We start from the raw sequence: 23009 nt of genomic DNA on the forward strand, positions 1-23009 counted from the left end.
TGTTTCTTGTTCTTCAGCAGCCTTTGGCTTGAGCTGCTCTTTCCTGTGCAGCATGTGGGCTTACAGGAGTACATGGCTGTGCTTTTATCTCTGCCCATCCCATCATTTGGATTTTTGGCTGCGATCTGCAGCAGATCCTACACATCCTTTTGCATACACTGGTATCCCAAGCAGCTGGTTTGAGTTGCACCCAGTGATACTGGCCTCTCCTGTTGACTGACTGCCCTCATCAGGATCTGGGCTGACCATGGGGGCTGTGTGCAATACTGCTCCAGCCTGGCGTGCCAAGGGGGGCTCCTACTGTGCTCAGCTGTAGTAGAAAACATTATAAATGGGTTTGAAATGTGTGAAGCCTTTTAACCCGAAGACAGTGCTGTGTTTCCTGCTGTAGGGACCTCTGTGCCGTAAGCACACCTCTTGTCTGCGAAGTCTTTGACATCCCTTTGCCAAAGGGAAGCTGCAGACGCTGTTTGTGAGCTCTTGTGGAGAGCTGTTGTGTTCCAGGGAAGAGCAGTGTGATAAAGCTGTCTGCACACTGGGGCACAGCAGCAGAGCCCGTGGAGCCCCTCCACGTCACTTCATGTGCTGCAGGCACCTGCCTCTGCAGGCATAAAGCTGGTGCTTCTCCTCATCCAGCTGCTGGCATATCCAGTGGAGCTCACATATCTGTGTCTGCAGAGCCTCCCAACGGAAATGGAAGCCAAATGATGAGACTTTAAGGCAAGCTTTGTCCAAAAGCTTTTTCTTTTGCTCTCCAGCTATGCTTGCTGTAGGGGGAAAAACAGACTTGTCCCTATAAACCTTGCTGAGAAGGTGAGGCAAATACGTCTGCTGCACTGACACTTGCAAAGCTCTAGCTGTTTGTTTTGCCTATGAAAATATGTTTGCCCCCCCAAACCCTAAGCCTTTTCTGGAGGACAGGGAGACCACTGCTGCATGACCATTAATGCATCACTGAGCCCTGTTCCTCTCTCAGGATGTGACCATGGCTGAAAGCATCTCCACACCGTCAGGAAACTGCTATTTAATCCTGTGCTTCCACACAAATACATAATTCACCATGGTCCTGGGAAGTCTTGGCTTTGCAGCAGTGCCGGGGAGATGTACAGGAATGATTTCTTTGGTTACTACATTTCAAAGCATCTCTGTCATCCCTCCCTATGTGATGCCTTCCCTTGTAAGCTTTGCCTTTGGAAGGTAAGATGGAGTACTGCTTGTTTTCAGGTTCCTTTTGGCTGCGCTGAGCTGGTGACGGAGTTTCCACATAGTGACAGCTTCTGCCTGTGCACACAGTGTGAACAAGTCGTGCATTTTTGATTCAGTAGTAGCTTATTTTAGTCTCAGCGGGCAGATGAGTCACGCTTTCCCCCGCTCCTTCCCAGTCTCACCATGGCACAGGGGATTCAGAGCAGCCTGGTGTCAATGCATGCTGCTTCATGCAGTAGCTCTGGAGCCAGTGCTCGTCCCCAGGATGGGTGGGTGACACTGGCGAGGGGATGTAAATGTAATGAGCCTCTGTGGTGTCATGGTGGGAGAACAGGAGAGGAGCCTGACACGTGGGAGAATCCCAGGAAACCAAGATCATTTCTGTCCTCCCCAGCGCACACGAGAGCCGAATCACAGCGTACGAGCAGAACATACTGAGTGGGGGGATGTCGTTACATACAGAATATTGAGGGATGCTGTGGTTTTGTTTGAATTCTTGCTCTGTAAACAAGTTCACCTCTAATGAAGTGTGGAGTCTGTGTGTTTACTTCAGGACCTCTTTCTGTTGCACAACTTGCTGGAGCGAAGCAGTCTGTTTACTTGTCAGGAAGTAGGACCTAGGGAAATGAAGGGGGTATAAATAACTGAGCCTTTTACATAGTCTAGTTGATATTTGCATATATATTTTTCACTGTAGCTGAGCTGTCTGCTATTCCATACTGCATATTGAGTTTGCTTTTGGAGATAGCCTACGTTGAGCATATTTTTTCTCATTCTGTGTTGCTCTTGCTTTACTCATGATTACTTTTTGTAGTGATAGGACAAGGTATGATGGGTTTAAACTGAAACAGGGGAAGTTCAGGTTAGATCTAAGGCAGAAGTTCTTCCCTGTGAGGGTGCTGAGGCGCTGGCACAGGGTGCCCAGAGAAGCTGTGGCTGCCCCATCCCTAGCATTGTTCAAGGCCAGGTTGGACGCAGGGGCTTGGATGACATGGTCTAGTATGAGGTGCCCTGCCCATGGCAGGGGGTTGAAACTGAATAAACTTAAGGTCCTTTGAATCCAAACCAGTCTGGGATTCTATAATTCTGTGACGTGCTGCATGCTTGGTACCCCTGTCCCGTATGAAGAAATTCTTTCCATGCTGGTTGCATTAATGCTGTCAGTCACATAGCAATTAGGTGGGGGTCAGTGTGATAAGACTTGTTCTATGGATGGATGTAAACAAGTCACCATGGTGGAGCGTGCTGCCAGCACCAGCTCTTTCATGGGCGACTCGCTGCGCACAGTGCTTTTCCCCAAGGGAGCTGGAGTAACTTGAAGCCACATAAGTGAGGGTTAAGGAAAGATGTCTCCACCCCTCTTTAATTAAGGAGTAAGGACTGCGAACATACACATCAGCCATTGCTGTGGTCACTTTAATCTTCAGAGATCCCACTCATATTTAGCACCCTGATGGAAACACTGGCCAGGAGTTATCCCAGCAGTTCACCCCACAGCATGGTGCTGGTCTGGGGCATGAGAGAGCTGCTGGGTGGAGATTGCCCCTCTGTGCCCCAGAGTGGGTTGTGCTGGCATGGAGTGACACATGGCCATCGCCTGAAGTGTGTTTGTGTCCTGCTTCGTGGGGTGGAAAGTTGTTCGTAGCTGTCACAGAATCACAGAACCATCAGGGTTGGAAGTGCCCTCTGCAGATCATCCAGTCCAACCTCCTGCCAAGGCAGGGCCACCCAGTGCAGGATGCACAGGAGCATGTGCAGGTGGGTTTGGGATGTCTCTAGAGACAGACTGCACAGCCCCCCTGGGCAGCTTGTCCCATTTCTCTGCCACAAGTTCTTCTTTGTGTTGAGGTGAAACTTGTTGTGTTTTAGTTCATGGTCATTGCTCCTCACTTTGTCACTAGGCACCCCTGGGAAGAGTCTGACACTATCCTCCTGGCACCTGTGTTTGAGGCATTGATCTGCACTGATGAGTTCCCCTCTCAGTCTGCTCTTCTCCAGACTAACCAGGCCCAGCTCCTGCAGTATCTCCTCATAAGAGAGATGCTGCAGACCCCTGAGCATCCCTGTGGCCTCCGCTGGACTCTCTCTAGTAGTTCCTTGTCTCTTGTGCTGAGGAGCCCAGCAGTGGACACAGTGCTCCAGGTGTGACCTCACCAGGGTTGAGAAGAGGGGGAGGAATCACCTCCCTTGACCTGCTGCCACGCTCCTCCTGATGCACCCCAGGACACTAGTGACCTGTCATGCTGAAGCACTCTGGATGCAGCCTCCTTTTGAAGTATTTGGAAATATTTTAGAATGTAAGTGTTCAGGGACTGTAAGAATTTAATAAGAGACTTCCCTGTGCAATGTGGTACAAAACTGACATCTATTTGCATGGAAAGCAACTGTCCCTTTAGGGTCACATAAACTTCTGGTGTCCCCAACGTAAGAAGGACATGGAGCTGCTGGAGCAAGTCCAGAGGAGGCCCTGAGGATGGTCAGGAACTGGAGCACCTCCCATATGAAGATAGGCTGAGAAAATTTGGGCTGTTCAGCCTGGAGAAGACTGTGTGGAGACCTCAGAGCATCCTTCCAGTATCTGAAAGGGGCTATAAGGATGCTGGAGAGGGACTCTTCACTAGGGACTGTAGTGATAGGACATGGGGTAATGGGTTAAAACTTAAACAGGAGAAGTTTAGATTGGATATAAGGAAGAAGTTCTTTACTGTTAGGGTGGTGAGGCACTGGAATGGGTTGCCCTGGGAGGTTGTGAATGCTCCATCCATGACAGTGTTCAAGGCCAGGTTGGGCAGAGCCTTGGCTGACCTGGTTTAGTGTGAGTTGTCCCTGTCCATGGCAGGGGGTTGGAACGCGATGATCTCAGGGTCTTTTGCAGCTCAAACCATTTTGTTATTCTATGATTTCCCTACTTCACATCCCTGCAGTAGACCCACACACTCAATTTAAGTCACTGGGTTAATTTTCTGAAAGCAAGAAACACCTCCCTTCATTCTCAAACCTTCCAAAGAAATATGCCATTGGCAATAGTTTGGAGATGCCTCAGCAGGGAAACGTGGTTTCAGTTGTCTGAAATGGCCTTGTGTCCTGGGTTCAGCAGTAGCAGTCAGTTTCTCCTTCTTAGTAGCTGGTGCAGTGCTGTGTTTTTGACTTTAAGCCTGGGAAAAGCACTGGTAACACCGATGTTTTTAGTTGCTGCTCAGTGATGTTTACTCTGACCAAGGACTTTCTGAGTCTCATGCTCTGCCAGGGAGGAGGGGAAGCCGGGAGGAAGCAGAGACAGAACACCTGACCCAAACTGACCAAAGAGGTATTCCATACCACAGCACATCATGCCCATTATATAAACTGGGGGAAGTTACCTGGAAGGGCTAGATCACTGCTCGAGTCGGGCTGGGTATTGGTTGGTGGGTGGTGAGCGGTTGTGTTCTCTTCCCTTGTTATTTCCCTTATCATTATTACTACTGGTGGTAGCAGCAGTGGTTTTGTGTTATACCTTAGTTACTGGACTGCTCTTTTCTCAACCCATGGAGTTACATTCATTCCATTCTCCTCCCCATCCGTCCGGGAGCAGGGGGAGGAAGCAGGGGTGGAGTGAGTGAGCTGCGTGGCTGGCTGGGCTTAAACCACAGCACCTTGTTAAACAGAAAGTGCAACACTTGGCAGGTGCCCACACACTTTGCTGCACCTTTAAAGAACATGATCAGCACCTTCATCAGAATGTCAGGGTGGTCCAACAAGCTTTTGAACTTGAGGGTTCTCAAACTTCAGAGCTTCTGAATTGCAAAATAAACCATAGTGGATGAGTGTAACACACCCAGATAATGCCTGCCCGCTTCCAGAGCTCGCTTGCGGCTCATCTCGAGCAAATAATATTTTGCTATCTAAAAATAGTTGGGGTTTTTAATGTGGCAGTTCCCTTGTTAGGAAGGGCTTCCTGAATGTGCACATTTCAGCATCCCTTTTAACAGCAGAAGTTTTGACTTCCTTGGGCTAAATTTAGGCCTTGTCAATTGGAAGCTATCAGATGCTTTTAAGGCAAGGCCATCAATATCTGAATATGAGATTAGGGCAGTTTCCTTTTTATACTTCAGAAGGTCCCCATGCACCTCTTAACTCTTCTGGTAGTCACTGCAGTAATCACAGATCCAAACCCAGCAACACTGGGAATGGCAGGATGCTGAGAAGCTGGAAAATGCCTTTCCTGCAGGCACTTGCCTTGAAGCCTGGTGTGCCATGCAATGGTGGTCATAGATCTGTAGCAGTCAGGCTCATGGAATCATCCCAGATGCCTGGTTGGGTTCTTGGATAGACAACAGATTGTGTGATGTGCCTTTTGCCCAGCGGCACTAAGGATCCAGCTGGACTTGAGGAGAGGGATGGACCATTCACTCACAGTCTCTGGGCTGCTGGTGGTGCTTTGGGCAAGCTTTGAGCTGGAATCACTCATGCTTGTGAGCAGCCCAGGTTGCGCCTGGGGCTTTGAGTGAGGCGCTTGAGCAAGGAGATGAAAATACTCAGTGTTTGAAGATAAACTTTGGGATTTAGGAATGGAACTGAATGGAAAACCCAGTTTGGGAATTAGGGCCATGATCATTAATAAGGATGTTGCAACCAGTTAGCCTTGCTGTTCTGTTTGTCCCACTTTCCTGGCTCTTCCTTTCAAGCTGTTGGGATGCTGCGCTTAGAAACTAATTTAGTTCTTGAGCTGTAGAAGTTGCTTCTTTTCCTGGAGAACTGATGTGTCAGGTGTTGAGTGCTGCCCTGATGCAAAGCCGATTCCCTTTGGGAAGGTGGGTGCCTGATTTAGTGGGATCCATTTTGTCTGTGTGTGCTTTCTAAGCACCAGAAGCATGCTGTGCAGGCTGAAGGTTTTTAAGGTGCTTGTCACCTTAAAGAGAGAAGTGTTTGGGCTGTGCCAGGGAGGTTTGATGCAAGTGAAGTTGTGGTATGAGGGGTGCCTGCCTCCCAGACCAGCTATTAAATGGGTTTGGAGTCTGCACTTCTGAGCTGTGCCCTGCCTGCTATTCAAAACCCTCTTCCCATCTCTAAAAGATAAGCCATAGACACTGCCCCGGATCTGTAACAGCTCCAACTTTGCCAGAAGAACTTCTCGTAAGCATTGCCCTGCAGTTGTGTAATAATGTTTCTGCCTGAAAGCAGCAGTTTTTCCTCCGTTCTCCTGCTCAGACATCTTAAGGTGAAATAAAGAGATAATACCTGGAGGTAGGATCTTACTTAGCAGCTCTGAACTTTGGTTTTGCAGGAGGTTCTCCTGTGTTAAGAAGAACTGGGGGGTTTTCCATCAGGCTGGAAAGACGACTTTCTGAAAAATACCTTTTTCCCCTCAAACACTACAATAGTTACAGGGCTGATGAATGCCAGTCCCATGACTTGTGAAAAATTTACATGTGCCTAGCTCTCAGCATCCATCACTTACTAGTTTAATGCTGTTGCAGGAGGAAATGTTCATCTCATAGCTTTTAAATCCATTCTCCTGCTGGGTACTGTGCTGATGCTAAAGCAGCTTTGACAATAGCACAGAGCATTCCTGCTACTCAGCTGCCCTCCCAGTAGGACCAGCACAAGTGTTGTGGAGACAAGCTGCACACAAGGAGGGTCTAAGCACAGCTGGGGATGGTGCATGGGGTTCTGCTGCCAGAAACACCACCTGAATTGTCCCACACTTCTGGTGTGCAGAAGCTGGGCAGCTGCCTGAGCATGGCTGATCATCACCTTGCTCATGAGCACCCAAAGGGGAGGCTGCATGTCTGATATTGTCTGCTTTGTCTGGCAAAATTGGACCAATCTGATCTGTCATCCAGTATGGAAATGTTGTTGGACTAATGATGGATACTGCCTGTATGTGCCAGTGTTATAGAATCCCAGACTGGTTTGTGTTGAAGGGACCTTAAAACTCATCCAGCTCCAACCCCTGCCACAGGCAGGGACCCCTTCCACTGGAGCAGCTTGCTCCAAGCCCCTGTGTCCAACCTGGCCTTGAGCACTGCCAGGGATGGGGCAGCCACAGCTTCTCTGGGCACCCTGTGCCAGCGCCTCAGCACCCTCACAGGGAAGAGCTTCTGCCTAAGAGCTCAGCTCAGTCTCCCCTCGGGCAGGTTCAAGCCATTCCCCTTGGCCTGTCCCTACAGGCCCTTGTCCCCAGCCCCTCTCCAGGTTTCCTGCAGCCCCTTTAGGCACTGGAGCTGCTCTAAGGTCTCCCCTTCAGGAGCCTTCTCTTCTCCAGGCTGCCCCAGCCCAGCTCTCTCAGCCTGGCTCCAGAGCAGAGCTGCTCCAGCCCTCGCAGCATGTTCATAGCCCTTCATTTTGTCTTATGTTGCTGTGCTGTCCTGGCTAGAACAGCTCCTGATCACTGCACAGAGATGTGGGTTGCAGCTGAGCTGTAATTCAAGCTGTCACATTCTCTCTGCATTATCAGCACAGCAGTTTCACCCTGTTTTGCAGCTGCCCTGCACACCGTAAGCTTGAAGTATCAGTTAGCTTGTGCTATAGATTTCTGCTATGCGTTGGGGAGGAAGTAGGGAGCCAGAAGTGCTGTGCCTCCAGCCGACAGTCTCCAATGGAGATGAGCTGATGAAGGGCAGGGGCCACTTGTGACTTGGTGGGATCAGATTGAAATGTTTCTCTGGGCAGCAGAGGAGAGATTCAGCAAAAGTCTTTTATTATTGCTGCTTTCTTAGCAGTTTTCATCTGCCAGGAAGTAGCCTCTTCCTTGGCAGGGCTTCTGTAGGTACCGTTGTGTGCTGCTGAGTACTGGGAAGTTCTGCTGTTGGTTTTTGTTAAGCTCTCTGTAGATTTTACCTGTAACATAATTAACATGCGTGACTTGTTCTCAAAGAACACAAAAATGCAGCCCCTGGGCGTACCCTCAGTCATCTGAACTCCTCTGTTACCTAATGAAGCAGCCAAAACCTGCTGCTTGATTCCCTTTCAGCAGGTAGAGCTGACCCAGTGCAAGAATTGCACAGCCAAGAGGAAGCAATTTCTCTTTGGTATTAACCAGCAGAACCTAGCTGACCATCACAGATGTGCTCTGGCTTTGCACTGAGGTGCAAAACTCCCCTGACACAGTGACCTGAAGCATGGCAGAAGCAGGAGAACACATCTTTCTTCATAGAATCCCAGGCTGGTTTGTGTTGAAGGGACCTTAAAGCTCATCCAGTCCCAACCCCTGTCACGGGCAGGGACTCCTTCCACTGGAGCAGCTTCCTCCAAGCCCCTGTGTCCAACCTGGCCTTGAGCACTGCCAGGGAGCAAGAAGGTCACTTCTTGCTAGGTCAGGCATGCAGGAGCCATGATCCCAACTGCAGTTAGTGCCTGGCAGGTTGAGCAGCATGGAGTTGATGTGTGGAGCATTATTTGCCTTCAAATGACGAAGCCGAGCTCGGAGGTGGTTCACAGTGTGATTTTTGGTCAAAGCCCATTCAATAGGCTGCCATAACCACTCACTTAGCCCTCAAGAAGTTAAACAACTGCAGCTTTAGAGCTCCTCGTGCCTTTCAGCAAAAATAGGCCCTGTGTAAGTGCACGAAGAAATGCAGGGAGCAAAGAGGAATACTGCCATGAAACAAAACCTTTTGGCATTTTCTTCCACCCTTGTCCTTGTATTGCAGGTTGTGTGCGGAAAAGGAAGATAATTAAGCTAGAACTTAAGCTAGAACTTTTGGGGGTGGTTTAAAATAGCTCTTCTAAAATTATATACTGGTTTGATCCTTCTCTTCAGGTGTTGTGTTATGTGCCAGCCGCTGTTGTCACTGGAGCAAGAGATTGCTGCAGAGGGTGTATTGATACAAAATCCAACAGTAATATGGAGAATTGAGTGCACTTACTTCCCTTGAGCCCTAGAAATGGGAATTCGGTTTCCCAAAAGTTGCCAAAAAAGCCATTTACTGTGGTGTGCTTTATTCTTTCATCTTTGTCAAGAATTGAACCAATTTCACTTGACTGTACTTTACTCACTACAGCTAAAAAACTGCCTGTGAATGGGTGTTCCTGGGTACATTTCCAAGATTCTGGAAGTCTTCCTGCAGCTTGTCCTTTCCATGAGGGCTGATTCCCCTCCCAGTACTGCTTTTTCTAGTTTTATGAATACAAATGTGAACATCTTGGTGCCCTCTCTTCAACTGCTGCTTTCTGTGTGTTTCTGATGGGTAATTAATAGAGTCAAGCCAGGACTCTGTTTCTGTCAGGAAAGCAGCTTGTGCAGCTCAAGGAAAGCCAAATGCCACCCGTTCTAATAGCACAGCGATCATGACAGTTGTTTTTTCTGCAACTGAAGTAAAAATCAAATCATTTGGATTTTTCCCAGCAGCAAGAACAAATATGTTCTTCCTTCTGTCCCTCCTATGGCTGTTTTTCTTCTGTTCCTTTTCCCATACCTTTTTTTTTTGCATATTCAGATACTAACAAGTTACTCAAAACACAGCAGAGATTCAGTACATCCTGCATATTCTGAGAAGATGCACAAAACATGCTGGGTTTCTTGAGGAAAGCTGGAGTCTTGGAGTCTGTGTGGAAGCCACATTTTACTTGCAAACTCATTGGAGGTGACAGTAGCTCTGTCTACTCATGGCTTGTACACAACTGTTGTACCATTGTGTGCCAAGTGTCATCCCTTCCCATTAAAAGCTTGCCTTGCTCTGCCATCATCAGGGGAGAAGGTATAAATCCAACTTGTGATGTTCTCCCTTGCTTTATTTCCTAGTACCTCTTGGGTTCTAAGAGTGTCTGAGCTGTGCCTTTTCTGTGCCCAGGGGCAAGGAAGCACCTTTACCTGCTTCTCTTCCATCTCAGCAGTGGCTCTGCACCCTCTTCACCTACTGACAGAAGGTCCTGCCACAGCTACTTCTGCTGGGCAGCGACACCAGAGCATTTAGCATTTGCTAGCAGGGAGATGATTCACTGCCCACCCAGAGCAGGAAGAAGATGTGAGAAGCTCGCAGTGGAGAGCCAAGTGTCTGGCAGCAGTTGGAGCAAACGGAGCAGGAGGATGTTTGGGGGGAGCATGAATAAGAGGAGCTTATGATGACTCTGTAAAAGGGCTCTGAGGAACCATCTGGAATAGGATGAGCAGTTACGGAGGAGATAACTAGAATAAACAGGGCTGGTAGCAGAGAAAGCCAGCACAAAGGCTGGTCAGGGTTTGAGGAGGTGGCTTATCTACTGGCTGCTGTGGCAGCCCTCTATGCTGCTTGCCTTGCAGGGCTTTGGGACTGGTTCTTGTTCAGTGATACTCTGTTGGGAGCCCCTTCTCCCAGAGGAACCAAAGTCAACAGTGACCCAGCTGCTGCCCAGGCATCATTGCAGGGAAGCAGGCAAGAGGTGGTCAGATGCTGCCAGATGCTCTGAGCAGGTCCGATTGCTCTTCACCCTCTTCAGGTGAGAGAGAGAAAGCTAAAGGCTTTCAAACCACAGTATCACAGCTCGGGAGAGCAAGGAAATTATTGAGGAGCTTTACAGTCATAAGCCAGGCTGAAAACACTCATGATTCCTAAGCAGTCTGGTTATCTCCATTATGTCTATCAGAGCAGTGGGAAGGGAGCTGCCACAGCACCTACTAACCTCCAAGAGCAGTCACCACTTTTAGTCATCACTAAAGAGGGTTAGTGGTCCTCTTTCTGTATGTGCATGTTTTCATGTGTGCATTGGGTCAGCTTACTATTTTTAGGTTGTTTTCCTAATCTGATGGCAGTTCAAAGTTTCTAAAGTCTTGGAGTGGTTGGCAAGATTGTGGTGGACCCTATGCCATCACCTCTTCCGCCTTCCTGCTGCAAGTGAGTTGGTGCTGGAGTCAGAAGTTGCCTTTTCTCCTTTGCATCTCAACTGGTGGGTGTTTTCTCGTAACAAACAAGAGAAAATATTCTCCATCATCTCAAATCTCTGTCGTTCCCCAGACTCCTCCAGTTAATGTTGAAGGTGAAGGGCTGTATTGAAAAGCTTTTGCAGTCCTACTTTGAAATAAGACATCTGAAACATATGCAAAGACCTTTAGGATAACTTTATTCCAAGTAACAAGCCTATCATAACTTTCCTCCCCTCTTTCTACTTTTGAAGCAGATTATTCAGAAACCTGGAAGTTCAGATGAGCTTTTTGAATCCCAGCTCATAGATGTAACCTGTGCACCAGCATACTCAGGTGGATTTAAACCCACTATGCTGGGGTATGTTTCAGCAGGTTAAAAGGTGAGACCTTGGCCCAGTCGATGCTGATAGCAAAGCTTCTCTTTGAGCCAGGATTTTATTTGGATTTGAAAATTAAGAGAAGGGTAGATCCTCATTAGTGTAATCAGCTCAAATGGGTTGACTACTCTAAAGCAATTTGTTTAATTTGTTTGGAACATGTTTAATTTTAGCTATGGATGTTCCGCACTCACACAGTTGCTATTTGTGCTGGTGATGGTGTCATTTTGTGTGCTGTGATTTGTAAAAATAAACTTTCTGCTCTGAATGAGAATTTTGTGACAATCTACGTCCCATTCATCAGCCCTTTAAAAGCCCACAGAACGTGTACACTTATGCTGCTGTCGTGTCTCTGCATCCATTTCTATGAGGAGTAGTTCTTGCTGCCCACAGTATCTGATCTGCAGTTCCTCGGGTGTCTCCTCTTTGCAACAGAAGCCTGCATGAAGAGAGGTTGTGAAGTTCTTCTGTAATTCTTCCTCTTGAAATCGAAGACACTAGCTTCTCTTTATTTGGCCACACCATATCTAAGGGCAGTGGAAACCAGTTTCTCATGGGAGCAAATAAAAACTGGTGATTCAGGAGCTACCACTGCTGTTCACTTCTCACAGGTTGTGCTGTCTCCTGGCGATTTAGTGTACAGGGACTTGGCTTTTGCATCTCCACTAATGTAGGTGCCACGTGTAGCTTCCTGCTCTTGTTACCTCATCCCTCCTTGAGTATATTTTGGGCTGCTTGCTGTTGCTTGAGGTTTATTCATAGCCTCTCACGATGTTCATATACAGAGCATCAATACATATTTTCCACCACGGCAGATGGTTTCCGCTTTCCGAGCCTTCCACGTGGAGCAGATGCTGCAAAATCCGATTTCCCTTGAGCATAACCTTTGATTGGCATCTCTCTGCCAGTTGCCATTTCATAACCGGTCCTGGAAAAAGCTTTGGAGTCTTTATATGACTTGTATGTGTGATGCCTAGACTAATGTGGCTTGTTGGAGTATCCTGGATGTCTGACAAGTTATCAGGGCTGTTAGTTGTGCTGTAGCCTGTGGCAGCAAGACAGCACTACTTGCATCATCCAGAATGCTTGACCTTGCATGAAAATATGCTGAAAGGTGTAGTTCCCTGCTGTTAATAGAGCTCAAATGAAGCTTTCTTGAAGAGCAGTGGTCCTGCTGTTTGTTGCTGGGGACTTGGAGCAACCTGCTCTAATGGAAGGTATCCCTGCCCGTGGGAGGGTTGGAACTGAATGAGCTTTAAGATCCCTTTCAACCCAAACCAGTCCATGATTCCATCATTCTTGTGTTCCAAGCTCAAGCAAACCCTTTGGGTCCTTTCAATTTATTGCTCAGCCACATGAGCTTGGGGAGGCAGCAGGACAGGTGAGGGTGGAGTGGGGGTGGGACAGTCCCTTTTGGTGGTAGCCCAGAGGGAACCCGGGGCTGGAGTTGTGTGGCTGTTCTGAGCATGGTGGAAGCAAAGTTGAGTTTTTAGCTTTGATGTCTGCATTTGCTCTCATTCCAGCGCGATGCTTTAATCTCCAAAATGCAATGCTGGGCTTTCACTGTGCTCAGCTTGAATGTTTTCCAAGACATCACACTGCTGAAATAACAGAATTTGCCTGTGGATTCCAGTGCAGTGATCAGCATGTGTATTGGGGTGATAACCTTTCCATGAGAGCGATCATGAAGTGAGGCCTTTTACATAGACTCAAAGCCAAATCACTCAGCAGCAAGTCCAAAGCTTTTAAGCAAACTCAGAAGATTTCTGCTTGCAGCAGCTTTCACTGTAAGACACTGCTATTTCTCCAAAGGAGAAGTTGCACGTGTCGTGCCTGGATTTTCTGCACTTAATGTGTTGTTCTTGTTTAATGCCATGGAGCAGTAATTTGTTTTGATGTGATTTCATACATTAATTGCATTAAACTGATCACAGTTTGTATTTCAAGTGTTGAGTTGTACCTTTGAATCCTCTAGATGAGACCCCTGCTCTGCCTCTGGCTTTTCATCCTGCACTCTTTGAACCCAGAACTGCTCATCTATAGCAGACTGCTCCACAGCACTGTGGCTTTGTTTGACCTTTTCAGTCCTCTGCTGACACAATTCATCACCATTAAAAACCTCAAGTTCGAGTGCCCAGACAAAAGATACCTTTTCCTCAATCAATCTCTTTTGTTGGCAGTGTCCTTCAGAAGTGTTTACAGATCTAGTGGTGATATTTGTGGAGCTCCTGCAGTTCACCGTGGCAATGGACTCGGTGGCACCAGGACACATTTCTTGTTGCTGAAATAGAGCCAAGCTACACCATGAATTATGCAGATGGGCTGTGATTAAATAAAATTTGATGCAGATTTTCTCAGGCTGCCCCTTTCTACTGTTAATAAGGTCCAGAGAACCCAGCTCAGCATCCTCTAGTGGCATCTGCCCACTTGGATCCTGCAGGCAACAGGCACCCTTTAATACCTACATCAAGCTGACAACTTCTCTTTCGAGCTTTGCCCCTTCTTAAAATGATGGCAAATGTTGATCTGTGTTTGAGTGAGCTGAGGGTATATTATCTCATGTCCCTTCATTTCAGTAACTGGTGTGGAGCTGAGGAGCCCTGGCTTGGGCCGGGAGGCTCCACAGCAATGCTCCTTTGGGCCCAGAATAGATGAGCGATGCAGCCTGGGTCTGAAAATTAGATCTATGCTACAGCATTTCTCTTCTAGCAAAGCCAGTAGGCAAGTTCTTGACTGCAGAGCTGGCAGTGTTGCTGCTGAAAACCCTCAGGGAAAAATCAAACCCTAAAAATATGCCTGAAACTAATAATGGCTTCTGTAGGCTGGCACTTCGGATGCTTTTTTTAATGTTCTTTGCTACAGCTTCACCTTGTAGGAGCTCCCACCAAGAGCAGAGCCTTGCTGAGGTTTAGAGCTGAGAAGGGTACTCCAGCCTCTTGCTCGTAAGGTGTTGAGTGGGTAAAGCTGACTGAAGGAGTTGGGAGCCCAGAGAGCACTGAAGAGTTTGTGTTGCTGTTGCTTCCTTCCCCCATCTTTGAGTCTTGCTGCAATTTATATTCCTTGTTCTTAGGCCCAGTAGGAATTTAATTGTAATTGCAGTACTGTCTCCTTACCAAGTAAGGCTGTATTAATACCTTAATTAGCACACTCCTAATCCGAGCTGTTTCCTTCCTCATCTGCACTTTTCAAGACCGTTATCCTGATGTAGTACTTGTGGTACTACTCACTGTGTGTGTATCTTAAATTACTACTCACTGTATTTGTATCTTAAATTTGCAATGGTCTCGGTTTAAAACTTTTCATAGGATATTCTGTTACCCTCTTCTATCATTCTCTATCATCCTTGAATTATTCTCTAAGAAGTACAGATGACAATCTTGGTATTAGAGCTAATTAGGTTGGTAAATCCTCACCCGATTTTACTGAAAACTCAGTGGCTCACCATGAGTTACTTTGAGAGCTATTGCAATTACTCAGGTCTTTAGCATTAAGCTGAGGGCATTAAATTATCATGTATGTTGATTTAGGTATATTTGAAAAAGGTTTCGAGCTGCCTTCATCTCACATCCCATCATTTTTTGGCTTTTGGAATTGCTTCTGCGTCATAGAATCCCAGCCTGGTTTGGGTTGGAAGGGACCTTAAACTCATCCAGTTCCAGCCACGGGGAGGGACCCCTTCCACTGGAGCAGCTTGCTCCAAGCCCCTGTGTCCAACCTGGCCTTGAACACTGCCAGGGATGGGGCAGCCACAGCTTCTCTGGGCACCCTGTGCCAGCACCTTAGCACCCTCACAGGGAAGAGCTTCTGCCTAAGAGCTCAGCTCAGTCTCCCCTCGGGCAGGTTCAAGCCATTCCCCTTGGCCTGGCCCTAACACAAGGTTTTGTTAGGAACAGGAGCCTCCTAAAACCAGGATGGGTAAATGTTTTACACAGGATGTAAAGCTCTGGTTAGACTGGGAATTCCTGCAATACTCTGTAATATCTCGTGAATGCGTCCTGATGACTGATACCTAATACGATTCCCCAAGCCTGTCACTTAACAAGATTAAACCATCCTACAGTAATTTTTGTCAAGCTTCACTTTGTTCTTTTTGAGTAATAGGTGGGAGCATAAGTTCTGCAATAGTTAAGCTTTAGTAATCTCAGTGCTGCATTTATTGTGTCGGTGAGTTGGTGAGCACCATCGGGCAGATGAACGAGGCTTCCCTAAATCCATAGTAGGACATGAAGTTATTACAATGCTGACACCCTCCAGCCTGAAGTGTTTCCCTGTTCTGCCTCCGCCTGTGCTGGGCCAGGCTGTGAGCACACTGCAGACCTGGTGCAAAGCTGAGCAGTTACACAAGCAGTTTAATCCTGGTGTCTGATAATGCGTGAAGGGATTTGCTATTCTTAATATTGATCTGTCATGTAAATATAGGTGTGTGCATGCACTTGTGAAAACATGCTATGAAAGTTATAATCACTGTGCTCTTGGGCCCCATGCTATTTAATTCACAGAATTCTGTGCAAAAAAGGCTTTGTTCATAATAGTGCTCCCCGTGCTGAGCCTTTACAGTGAATAACAGGATGTTGTATTTTGTGTATTCAAGCAAGGATGTTGTTTTGGCATAGGACAAACCCAATATTTCAAGACAAAATCTCTTCCATTGCGTTTTGGAGCTGCTTATAAGATGTAGACAGGAAATATTTGTTTTAGAAGTGTTATGCAGCTTGATAGTGATGCTGGGATATGGAGCTAGATATTGACTAAACAAATTTGTGCTTGGCCCTGCACAGAATTCCCTACTGTGTGGGCCAGGCTGGCTTTTCTTTTTTGCTCAAAGGGTAATTTGAGGAGCGCTGTGCAGCTCAGGGAGCACTCAGACACCAAAGCTGGTTTGTTCCCTTTTCTTCTGGTGCTTTCAGAAAGCTGATCCACACAAAAAGCCACCATCAGTTGGGTATAAATATTGCGTACTCTTGCTGGGAAATCTGCTGCTGAGCTGTTAGGTGGGAAGAGGTGGTTCTGGCTCCTACCAGTTGGGTATTGAGAGTTTTGTGTATGACTTACAGCAGAATGCTTTGCGCATAGCTTTAATGACTGTGATCACTTATTTTTACATGGTGATGGGTCAAAATGTAAATCCTTGCTCTTTTTTAAAGGAAAACAACTTTTTTTTCCTTTCACATGAGTAAACTTTGCATATGGTTGTGCTGAATAACAACAGCTGTGTATTATCTGGGTCGAAAAAGGATCCCTTTTTTGGACATGCCTCATTTTGTGCAAGGAATATCATCTTCCTAACTGCTCAGACAAGTGCCAGCCCACGTTCGGGGTTGTGCTCTGCCTGGTGTTCAGTGCAACGTAGGGAACTTCGTGTCTTGTTCTCTACGTCCAAGAGTTTAAGCTGCCAAAGGTAGATGCTTTCATGTGATCATGTTACTGCTTTGAAATCTATTTGTCTATTCAAAGGTGCAGATGAGCAAAGCCTGCACTGATTTGGTCTTTGGTTCATCCACAGTGTGTCCTGAAACTTATTTGCTTGCTGGGTAACATCAAACAGAAGGGACACTGGAGAGGTAAAAAGAACAGGCTTTGCCCAATGAAACATTTACATGCAGGAGGAAGGGTTTAACATTGCCCCATTGACTGATTTCAATTCTTTCCTGTTCTTCCAGCTGAAGGGCTTCCCCAGGTGTATTACTTTGGACCGTGTGGAAAGTACAACGCCATGGTACTAGAGCTGCTTGGTCCTAGCTTGGAAGATCTATTTGACCTCTGCGATAGGACGTTCACGTTGAAGACGGTATTAATGATAGCCATCCAGCTGGTGAGTAACGCTGGGCAGGGCTCTGCCCACAGCCTCCACAGTGCTGACTTGTGTTTATGTCAGTCTTGGGTTAGCTGAAGGATGGGGTTGGTGCAGTGCAAGCATCAGGGTGTCTGCTGGTTGGAGAGAGACTCTCATTCCATTTTAGAATTGCAAAATGGGACCTTAAAGCTCATCCAGTTCCAGCCCCCTGCCACAGGCAGGGACCCCTTCCACTGGAGCAGCTTGCTCCAAGCCCCTGTGTCCAACCTGGCCTTGAACACTGCCAGGGATGGGGCAGCCACAGCTTCTCTGGGCACCCTGTGCCAGCGCCTCAGCACCCACATTGTGAAAAATTTCTTCCTTGTGTCCAACCTAAATCTACCCTCTTTCAGTTAAAAAATGTTTCCCTTTGTCCTGTCCCTACAGGCCTTGGTAAAAAGTCTCTCTCCATCTTATAAAAGAAAGCTTCTCAGGTTTGGGAAGAGCTCGCTCTTATGAAGGGAAGGTCACATTATGCTTATGAGCAAGCTTGCTACTTGCGTAGCAGAACCAGTGAAGCTGGATTCCAGTGGACTTGCATCCTGTATTCCCTACACACCCCTGCCCCAGTATCTACCCCAGCTCCCTTCCTCTGTTTGGACATCCCCAGAACATCTCATTTCTTACCCACTCCCCAGGACACAGGGAGCACAGCACCCTCCCACAGTCCTACCAGTTCCACCAGTTTGATGCTACCAGGCTGCTCACAGACAGAAACCTCTCAGAGCAGTGGGAGCAGGGCAGTCCTTATCCAAAATACCAGCATTTGAGGTCTCTGCCTTGGTCAAATTTGGTCAAAATTGACCAACAGGTTTAAATCACTAACAGTTGGAAAGTAATATATCTACGGGCAGCATCACAGAGCCTCTAATTTACCTAAAAAGGGAAGGCACCAAGCTGAAAGTTGGAGCTTGGATTTGTGTTTGCATTAAAAATGGACAAGCTGAAAACCTAAGGTACTAAATGTGGTGAGTGAATTTCCACAAGTCCTTAGGGCCAACAACCATTTGGCTTGCTGGTCCCTACCTGTGGTCTGCAGACACCCCAGAGGCACAGCAGAGGTGGGACTGTATATTCTATTACCAGCAGATACAAGTGCTAAAGGAAAGAGAAGGTGGTGAGGGAGTGAGAAGCACAATCCTTTCTAAATGAACTGAAGTTGGCCACAGCAGAAGCTCAAATGGAAAATCTGAGATTTCTTCAAATGGAAAGTTTTAGATTTCTTCTTCTCAGATGCAGAAGTTTGAGCAGCGCCTGCCTGGTAGCGGGTTCATGAAGTTGTCCTTTTTTGTTGGGTTTGAGTGTTCCTTCATCAGTGGAAAACCAGTTTATAGTATTGGGTTTTATTAAATCAACTGTCAACAGATGACAAAGCCTTGGATATAGCTTGTATGGCCTTTTGGTTGTAAAGGTGTAAAACGTAAAGATGTATTCCCATGTGACTGCTGGAGAAATCAGGATCGTCACAGCAGTGTCCATCTGCCTTTCACCAAGCTCTGTACTTGGATGGTCTTCACTGGTACCATCTGCTGATCCTCAACCAGCCTGCCAACTCATGTAGACAGTGGTACCAGTTGGAGAAACAGATGCTTAGGGTGGTTCAGCGGCACACCAAAAGGAGTCACAGAGGAGCTGGTGTTCTCCAAAAGGAGCATGCAGTGCTGCTCCTCTTTCCATGGGGAAACGTTTTAGGACCTTCCCAATCTTCTCAGGATGAGATGAATTATCAGCTTGGAGCATATGCATTTAAGGAGACAGATTTAGCATCTTTAGGTGTGCCCCATCTCCTTCCCTGAAGGTTCCTGGGAGAAGGGTTCACCTGATCCTTGGAGACTGGTTTTCTGACAGGCTGGCACTTACTGTTAGCTGGAAAGAAAACCCTTCATCCAGCCACATGGCTTTAGGGGAAATTGTCTTGGATTTCTCTTAGTTCCTATGCTAAATCGTTGCTGTCCCTGTGTCGCACTCCAGTGTGAGAGACACATCAGGGAAAGAAAGTTTGAATGTCAAATTCCGTGGGTTTGCCTCCATAAAATATGTTCTGCTCTTGCTTTTGACTTGCTTAAGCTGCTGTATTTCTAACCACAGGTGTGAGGAGATGTAGGACTTCACTGCCAGAATCCAGTGTGATGCACAAGCAGTGTTTCTCTTCTCTGCTCCTTGATATGCCTGTTAACAAGCCTAGTGCCCAGGGAGACCTCCACAAGTGTGAATGGCCCGGTACCACACAGACAGCAGAGAGGAGCACCCTGCCCTGATGCAGGGAGTGAGGGACAGCTCAGCACATTGCAGAACACCGCTGCTTTGGTTCATGTCCCACCAAAATGCTATCAAATAAAGCAATACTACTTGTCTGGGAGGCTCCTCTGCAGCATGGAGCTCAGGGAGATCCCAGGAGAGCATCCCAATGCTCAGAGTCACCTTGGTGCTGCCTCTCCTGCCTTGGGCTTGATCCTCTCCAAAGGGGGAGGAAGGAAACATCTGCCATGGATGTTTTTGCACTTGCTGGAACAGCAACGCTGGCATCAGACCGCAAGCTAGTGGGATGTTATGTGTCCACCCCTTGGTCCCCTAGATCTTTCTCAACCTCACTTGCAAATAATGATTCATATGTCTTTAGGAGCATCCGGTCCAGCCTCTGTTGTTTGTGGGCTTCCTTGCCATTGCCTGCTGCAGGCTCAGCTTGACAGCAGCCAGCTGCTGCTTTCAGGGTCCTATTTAGCTGCCTTCTGCCCCGTCTCCCTCTTTAAGCCTGACTGAACATCTCTGAAACATCTACATATGTGCTGTGTGCTGGAACTAGGCAGGAATTTTGCATGCGGTGTGGTGGCACTTGGTCTCCTGTTTTTTATGTACAGTGATCAATTTTTAACCAGAGGCATCCCTGAAAGATGTTTTTTAATACACAGACATGCTTGGCTGGTCTTACTTATCTTGCTAGGTAGCAGCATCTCAGGACTGGGGTGGATCCTTTACGGATGTTAGAAGAAAGGGAAGACTGTAGGAGAAACAAATACATTGTCATTGCTTTAAGGAAAGTTGCTTGTGAGTATGGGAGAATTTAAACATGATTTTACATCAGAAAGACTCTACTGGCTGCGGGAGATAGAGACTGGACGACAGTGAGTCTTCAAAGACTGGTCTGGAATCTTTTCAGTTGAGATGACACAGTAGGAAGGTCTGCCTTAGCAGGGGGATGAGCCACACAGCCCCTCAGGTTTGGCACTAGGCTTGCATGTACTTCTGATGAGCTGCATTGTGTCCAGAGCCGTGGCAGCAGCTTATCAAGACAGCATGAGTTGAATCAGAAGCACTCTTGGTCTGGTGCACCATTTCTTACCTCTCAGTGAGAACCTGCATTGAAGGGGTCATCTGATTTCCTTCCTGGTCAAAGTTTTCCAGTTGTGTTACTGCTGTAACTTGAGGGTCTCCAATGCTTCACATTGCTCTGCTAAGAGCGTCAAACTGGAACTGCTTCCTCCATTGTCTGAGTGCAGCCAACTAGATCAAGCAGTTGTTCCTGAACAAAGCAAAGTTTGGCAATTAAAACCATTCACCAACTCCAGTCCCTAAAGCCCATAAACTGGAAGTCATCAGTTTTATCAGGAGTAACTGTTATTTTCACCCTTGCTTTAAGTGCTTGCAGTCTGGACCAAGTCACAGTGAAAGGTTTTTTGACTGGTGACCATTAAATCATCTTGCGTAACAGACACCAAGGCAGGCTTTAATCAGGAGGAATTATTTCTCTCTGCTGATCTGATCTATATTCAAGCAGCTGATGGTGTAGAAGAAGGGTTCAAATTTATCAGGAGAGTCTAGAGATGGGGTTGCCATCAATAACAGATCCTTAAGAGATACCTTTTTTGGGGAAGAGGGTTCATTACACTTGCTTCCTTAGCAAGAGAAAGGAAAATAAAAGCATGGGTTGCTTTGCCATCTGATTAAATGTCATAAACATCCTCTCATCTTCCAGCTGCAGTGCAGGGGTCCTGCTGTCTGCTAGGGGGGCTCTCCCCTCCTGCTGTTTCTCTGACATCTGACGTGGAGATTTGTGGCTCTGAAGATGGACTCTGCTGGCCATGGCCATGGAAATCCTGCTTTGATTTGCAAGCAGAGTCTCTCACCCACCTCTAGTATTCTGTGTCCTATGGTAAAAAGCCCACGTCTGTTCTTATTAAATAAGAGAGTAGATGTTAACAGTGCTTCACAGTCACTGTTTTTCTAGTGTAAAAGCAGTTCCAACTGTTAGTCCCGGTTCCTTGCAGGGGTTTCTCTGTCTGTAGAAGTAATGCACGGACATTAGAGCCTGTAGTTCAGTCACAAAGGAGCAGACATAGTGTCTTCAGCCACACGTTTCTGGAGTGGGAACAACTCCTCTCCTTCAGCTGTGCAGTGGTTTGAGTCAGGCTGAGGCTGATGTAGCCTCCATCACAAGGAGCCACAAGCAGGGTGAGTGTCTTGTCAGGGTGAGTAAGGCACAGACAGGAAACATCATTCTGACCTGGAGAGCATCTTTCAGCCATCGTTGGCGATGCGCAGCTCCAGCAGCACATCCTGAAGCATCCAGGCAGGTGGAAGTAAAGGAAAAGGAATATGAAAGACCCAGCAGCATCTCTGTGCCTGTGGTGGAGGTGAAGTGGCTGTCCTAGCCAGTGCAATTTGCTATGAGTTTTTAAGGAACAAATGTTTTTTTCAGGCTGTTGGCTGTTTCAGCAGCTGAGCTCTTCTGGTAACAGGGACAAATCCAATGAGCCAGCCGGGCTCTGGTTGAAAGCTTGTTGTGTATGGAGAGGCCAGGAAATGCTTTGTTCCAGTTTTAAGGGTTGCATCTTAATTTAAATGGCCTCCCGACATACGTTTTTGTCTTCCAGCACTGCTGTGTCCTGTAGGTGATTCAAAGCTGAAGAATGACTGAAGTGCAGAGCATCTGCTGTGTTCTGCATCAGCCTAGAATTGATTAGAAATAATGGCTGTTAGCCCTGAAACCCATTTTGTCAGCACAATGAAATAAATCATTGCTTAGAGGGGAGGGGAGCAGCAACACATGCTGTTACCTTCGTTGAAGAGCCTCTCAGCAAGTCCTGGTTTTTAAGAGTGGTTCGCCTGCAGTTCTCCCTGCCTGCTGCCCTCCCTGTACAGCAAGGTTTCATTTTCTGAGGAGTGCTGCCCCCTCCTGCCTGTTGCCTCTTTGGGAGTGCTGGAAATGCAGCAGGTTTTCCTTAGGAGCAGGCTATCCCTGTGCAGGAGGTGCCGAGCTCCTGCCAGCACTGACCTGGTGCAGACCCACTCAGGAACCAGGGACTCCCCGCAGGGAGCTCCCGCTGGTGGCTTGCACCTTAGCTGCTCCAGCACGATGGTGCGGCTCTGACCTCTGCGGACTGACACTTGTTAGTGCAAAATGGGGAGTCAGAGCTCTGCAGCGGTCTCCTCACATTGCACACCTGCAGACAGGGAGACTCAAATGGCCTTCCGAAGGAAGCATCTTGCTTAAAAAAGCCACCATGCCCTACAGTGCGCAGGGCAGCTGCAGCCCAGGACGGCCACAAATGGGGATTCACATGGTTTCAGTTAAAACCTAAGAAGGTAGTAAATTAAATGGAATTGCGAGTTATTTCCAATTGGAATAATCTCTTAAGTTAGGAACTCAGAGGAGAACTGCTTGGTGACCTGTCCAGGCTTCACCTGCAATATATTTAGCTTCAAAAGCAAGATTAGCCAGGTTGGATGAAGCCTTGGGTGAGATGGTTTAGTGTGAGGTGTCCCTGCCCATGGC

General features: G+C 47.3%; 1 protein-coding gene across 5 annotated transcripts in view; it reads left to right on the forward strand.

Moving 5' to 3' along the window:
• CSNK1G1 (casein kinase 1 gamma 1) overlaps positions 1–23009 on the forward strand; it is an 88228-nt gene that overhangs the window by 43597 nt on the left and 21622 nt on the right. For all 5 annotated transcript variants that reach the window (XM_061349870.1, XM_061349876.1, XM_061349874.1 and 2 more), the window contains exon 5: positions 17064–17215. In XM_061349870.1, the coding sequence (XP_061205854.1) occupies positions 17064–17215 (152 nt within the window). The remainder of the gene's footprint in view (positions 1–17063; positions 17216–23009) is intronic.

The sequence above is a fragment of the Neopsephotus bourkii genome, unplaced genomic scaffold (assembly GCF_033783945.1).
Source record: "Neopsephotus bourkii isolate Nb327-2 ecotype Australia unplaced genomic scaffold, CSIRO-AGI_Nbou_v1 NB_463, whole genome shotgun sequence".
NCBI classification, from domain to species: domain Eukaryota; kingdom Metazoa; phylum Chordata; class Aves; order Psittaciformes; family Psittacidae; genus Neopsephotus; species Neopsephotus bourkii.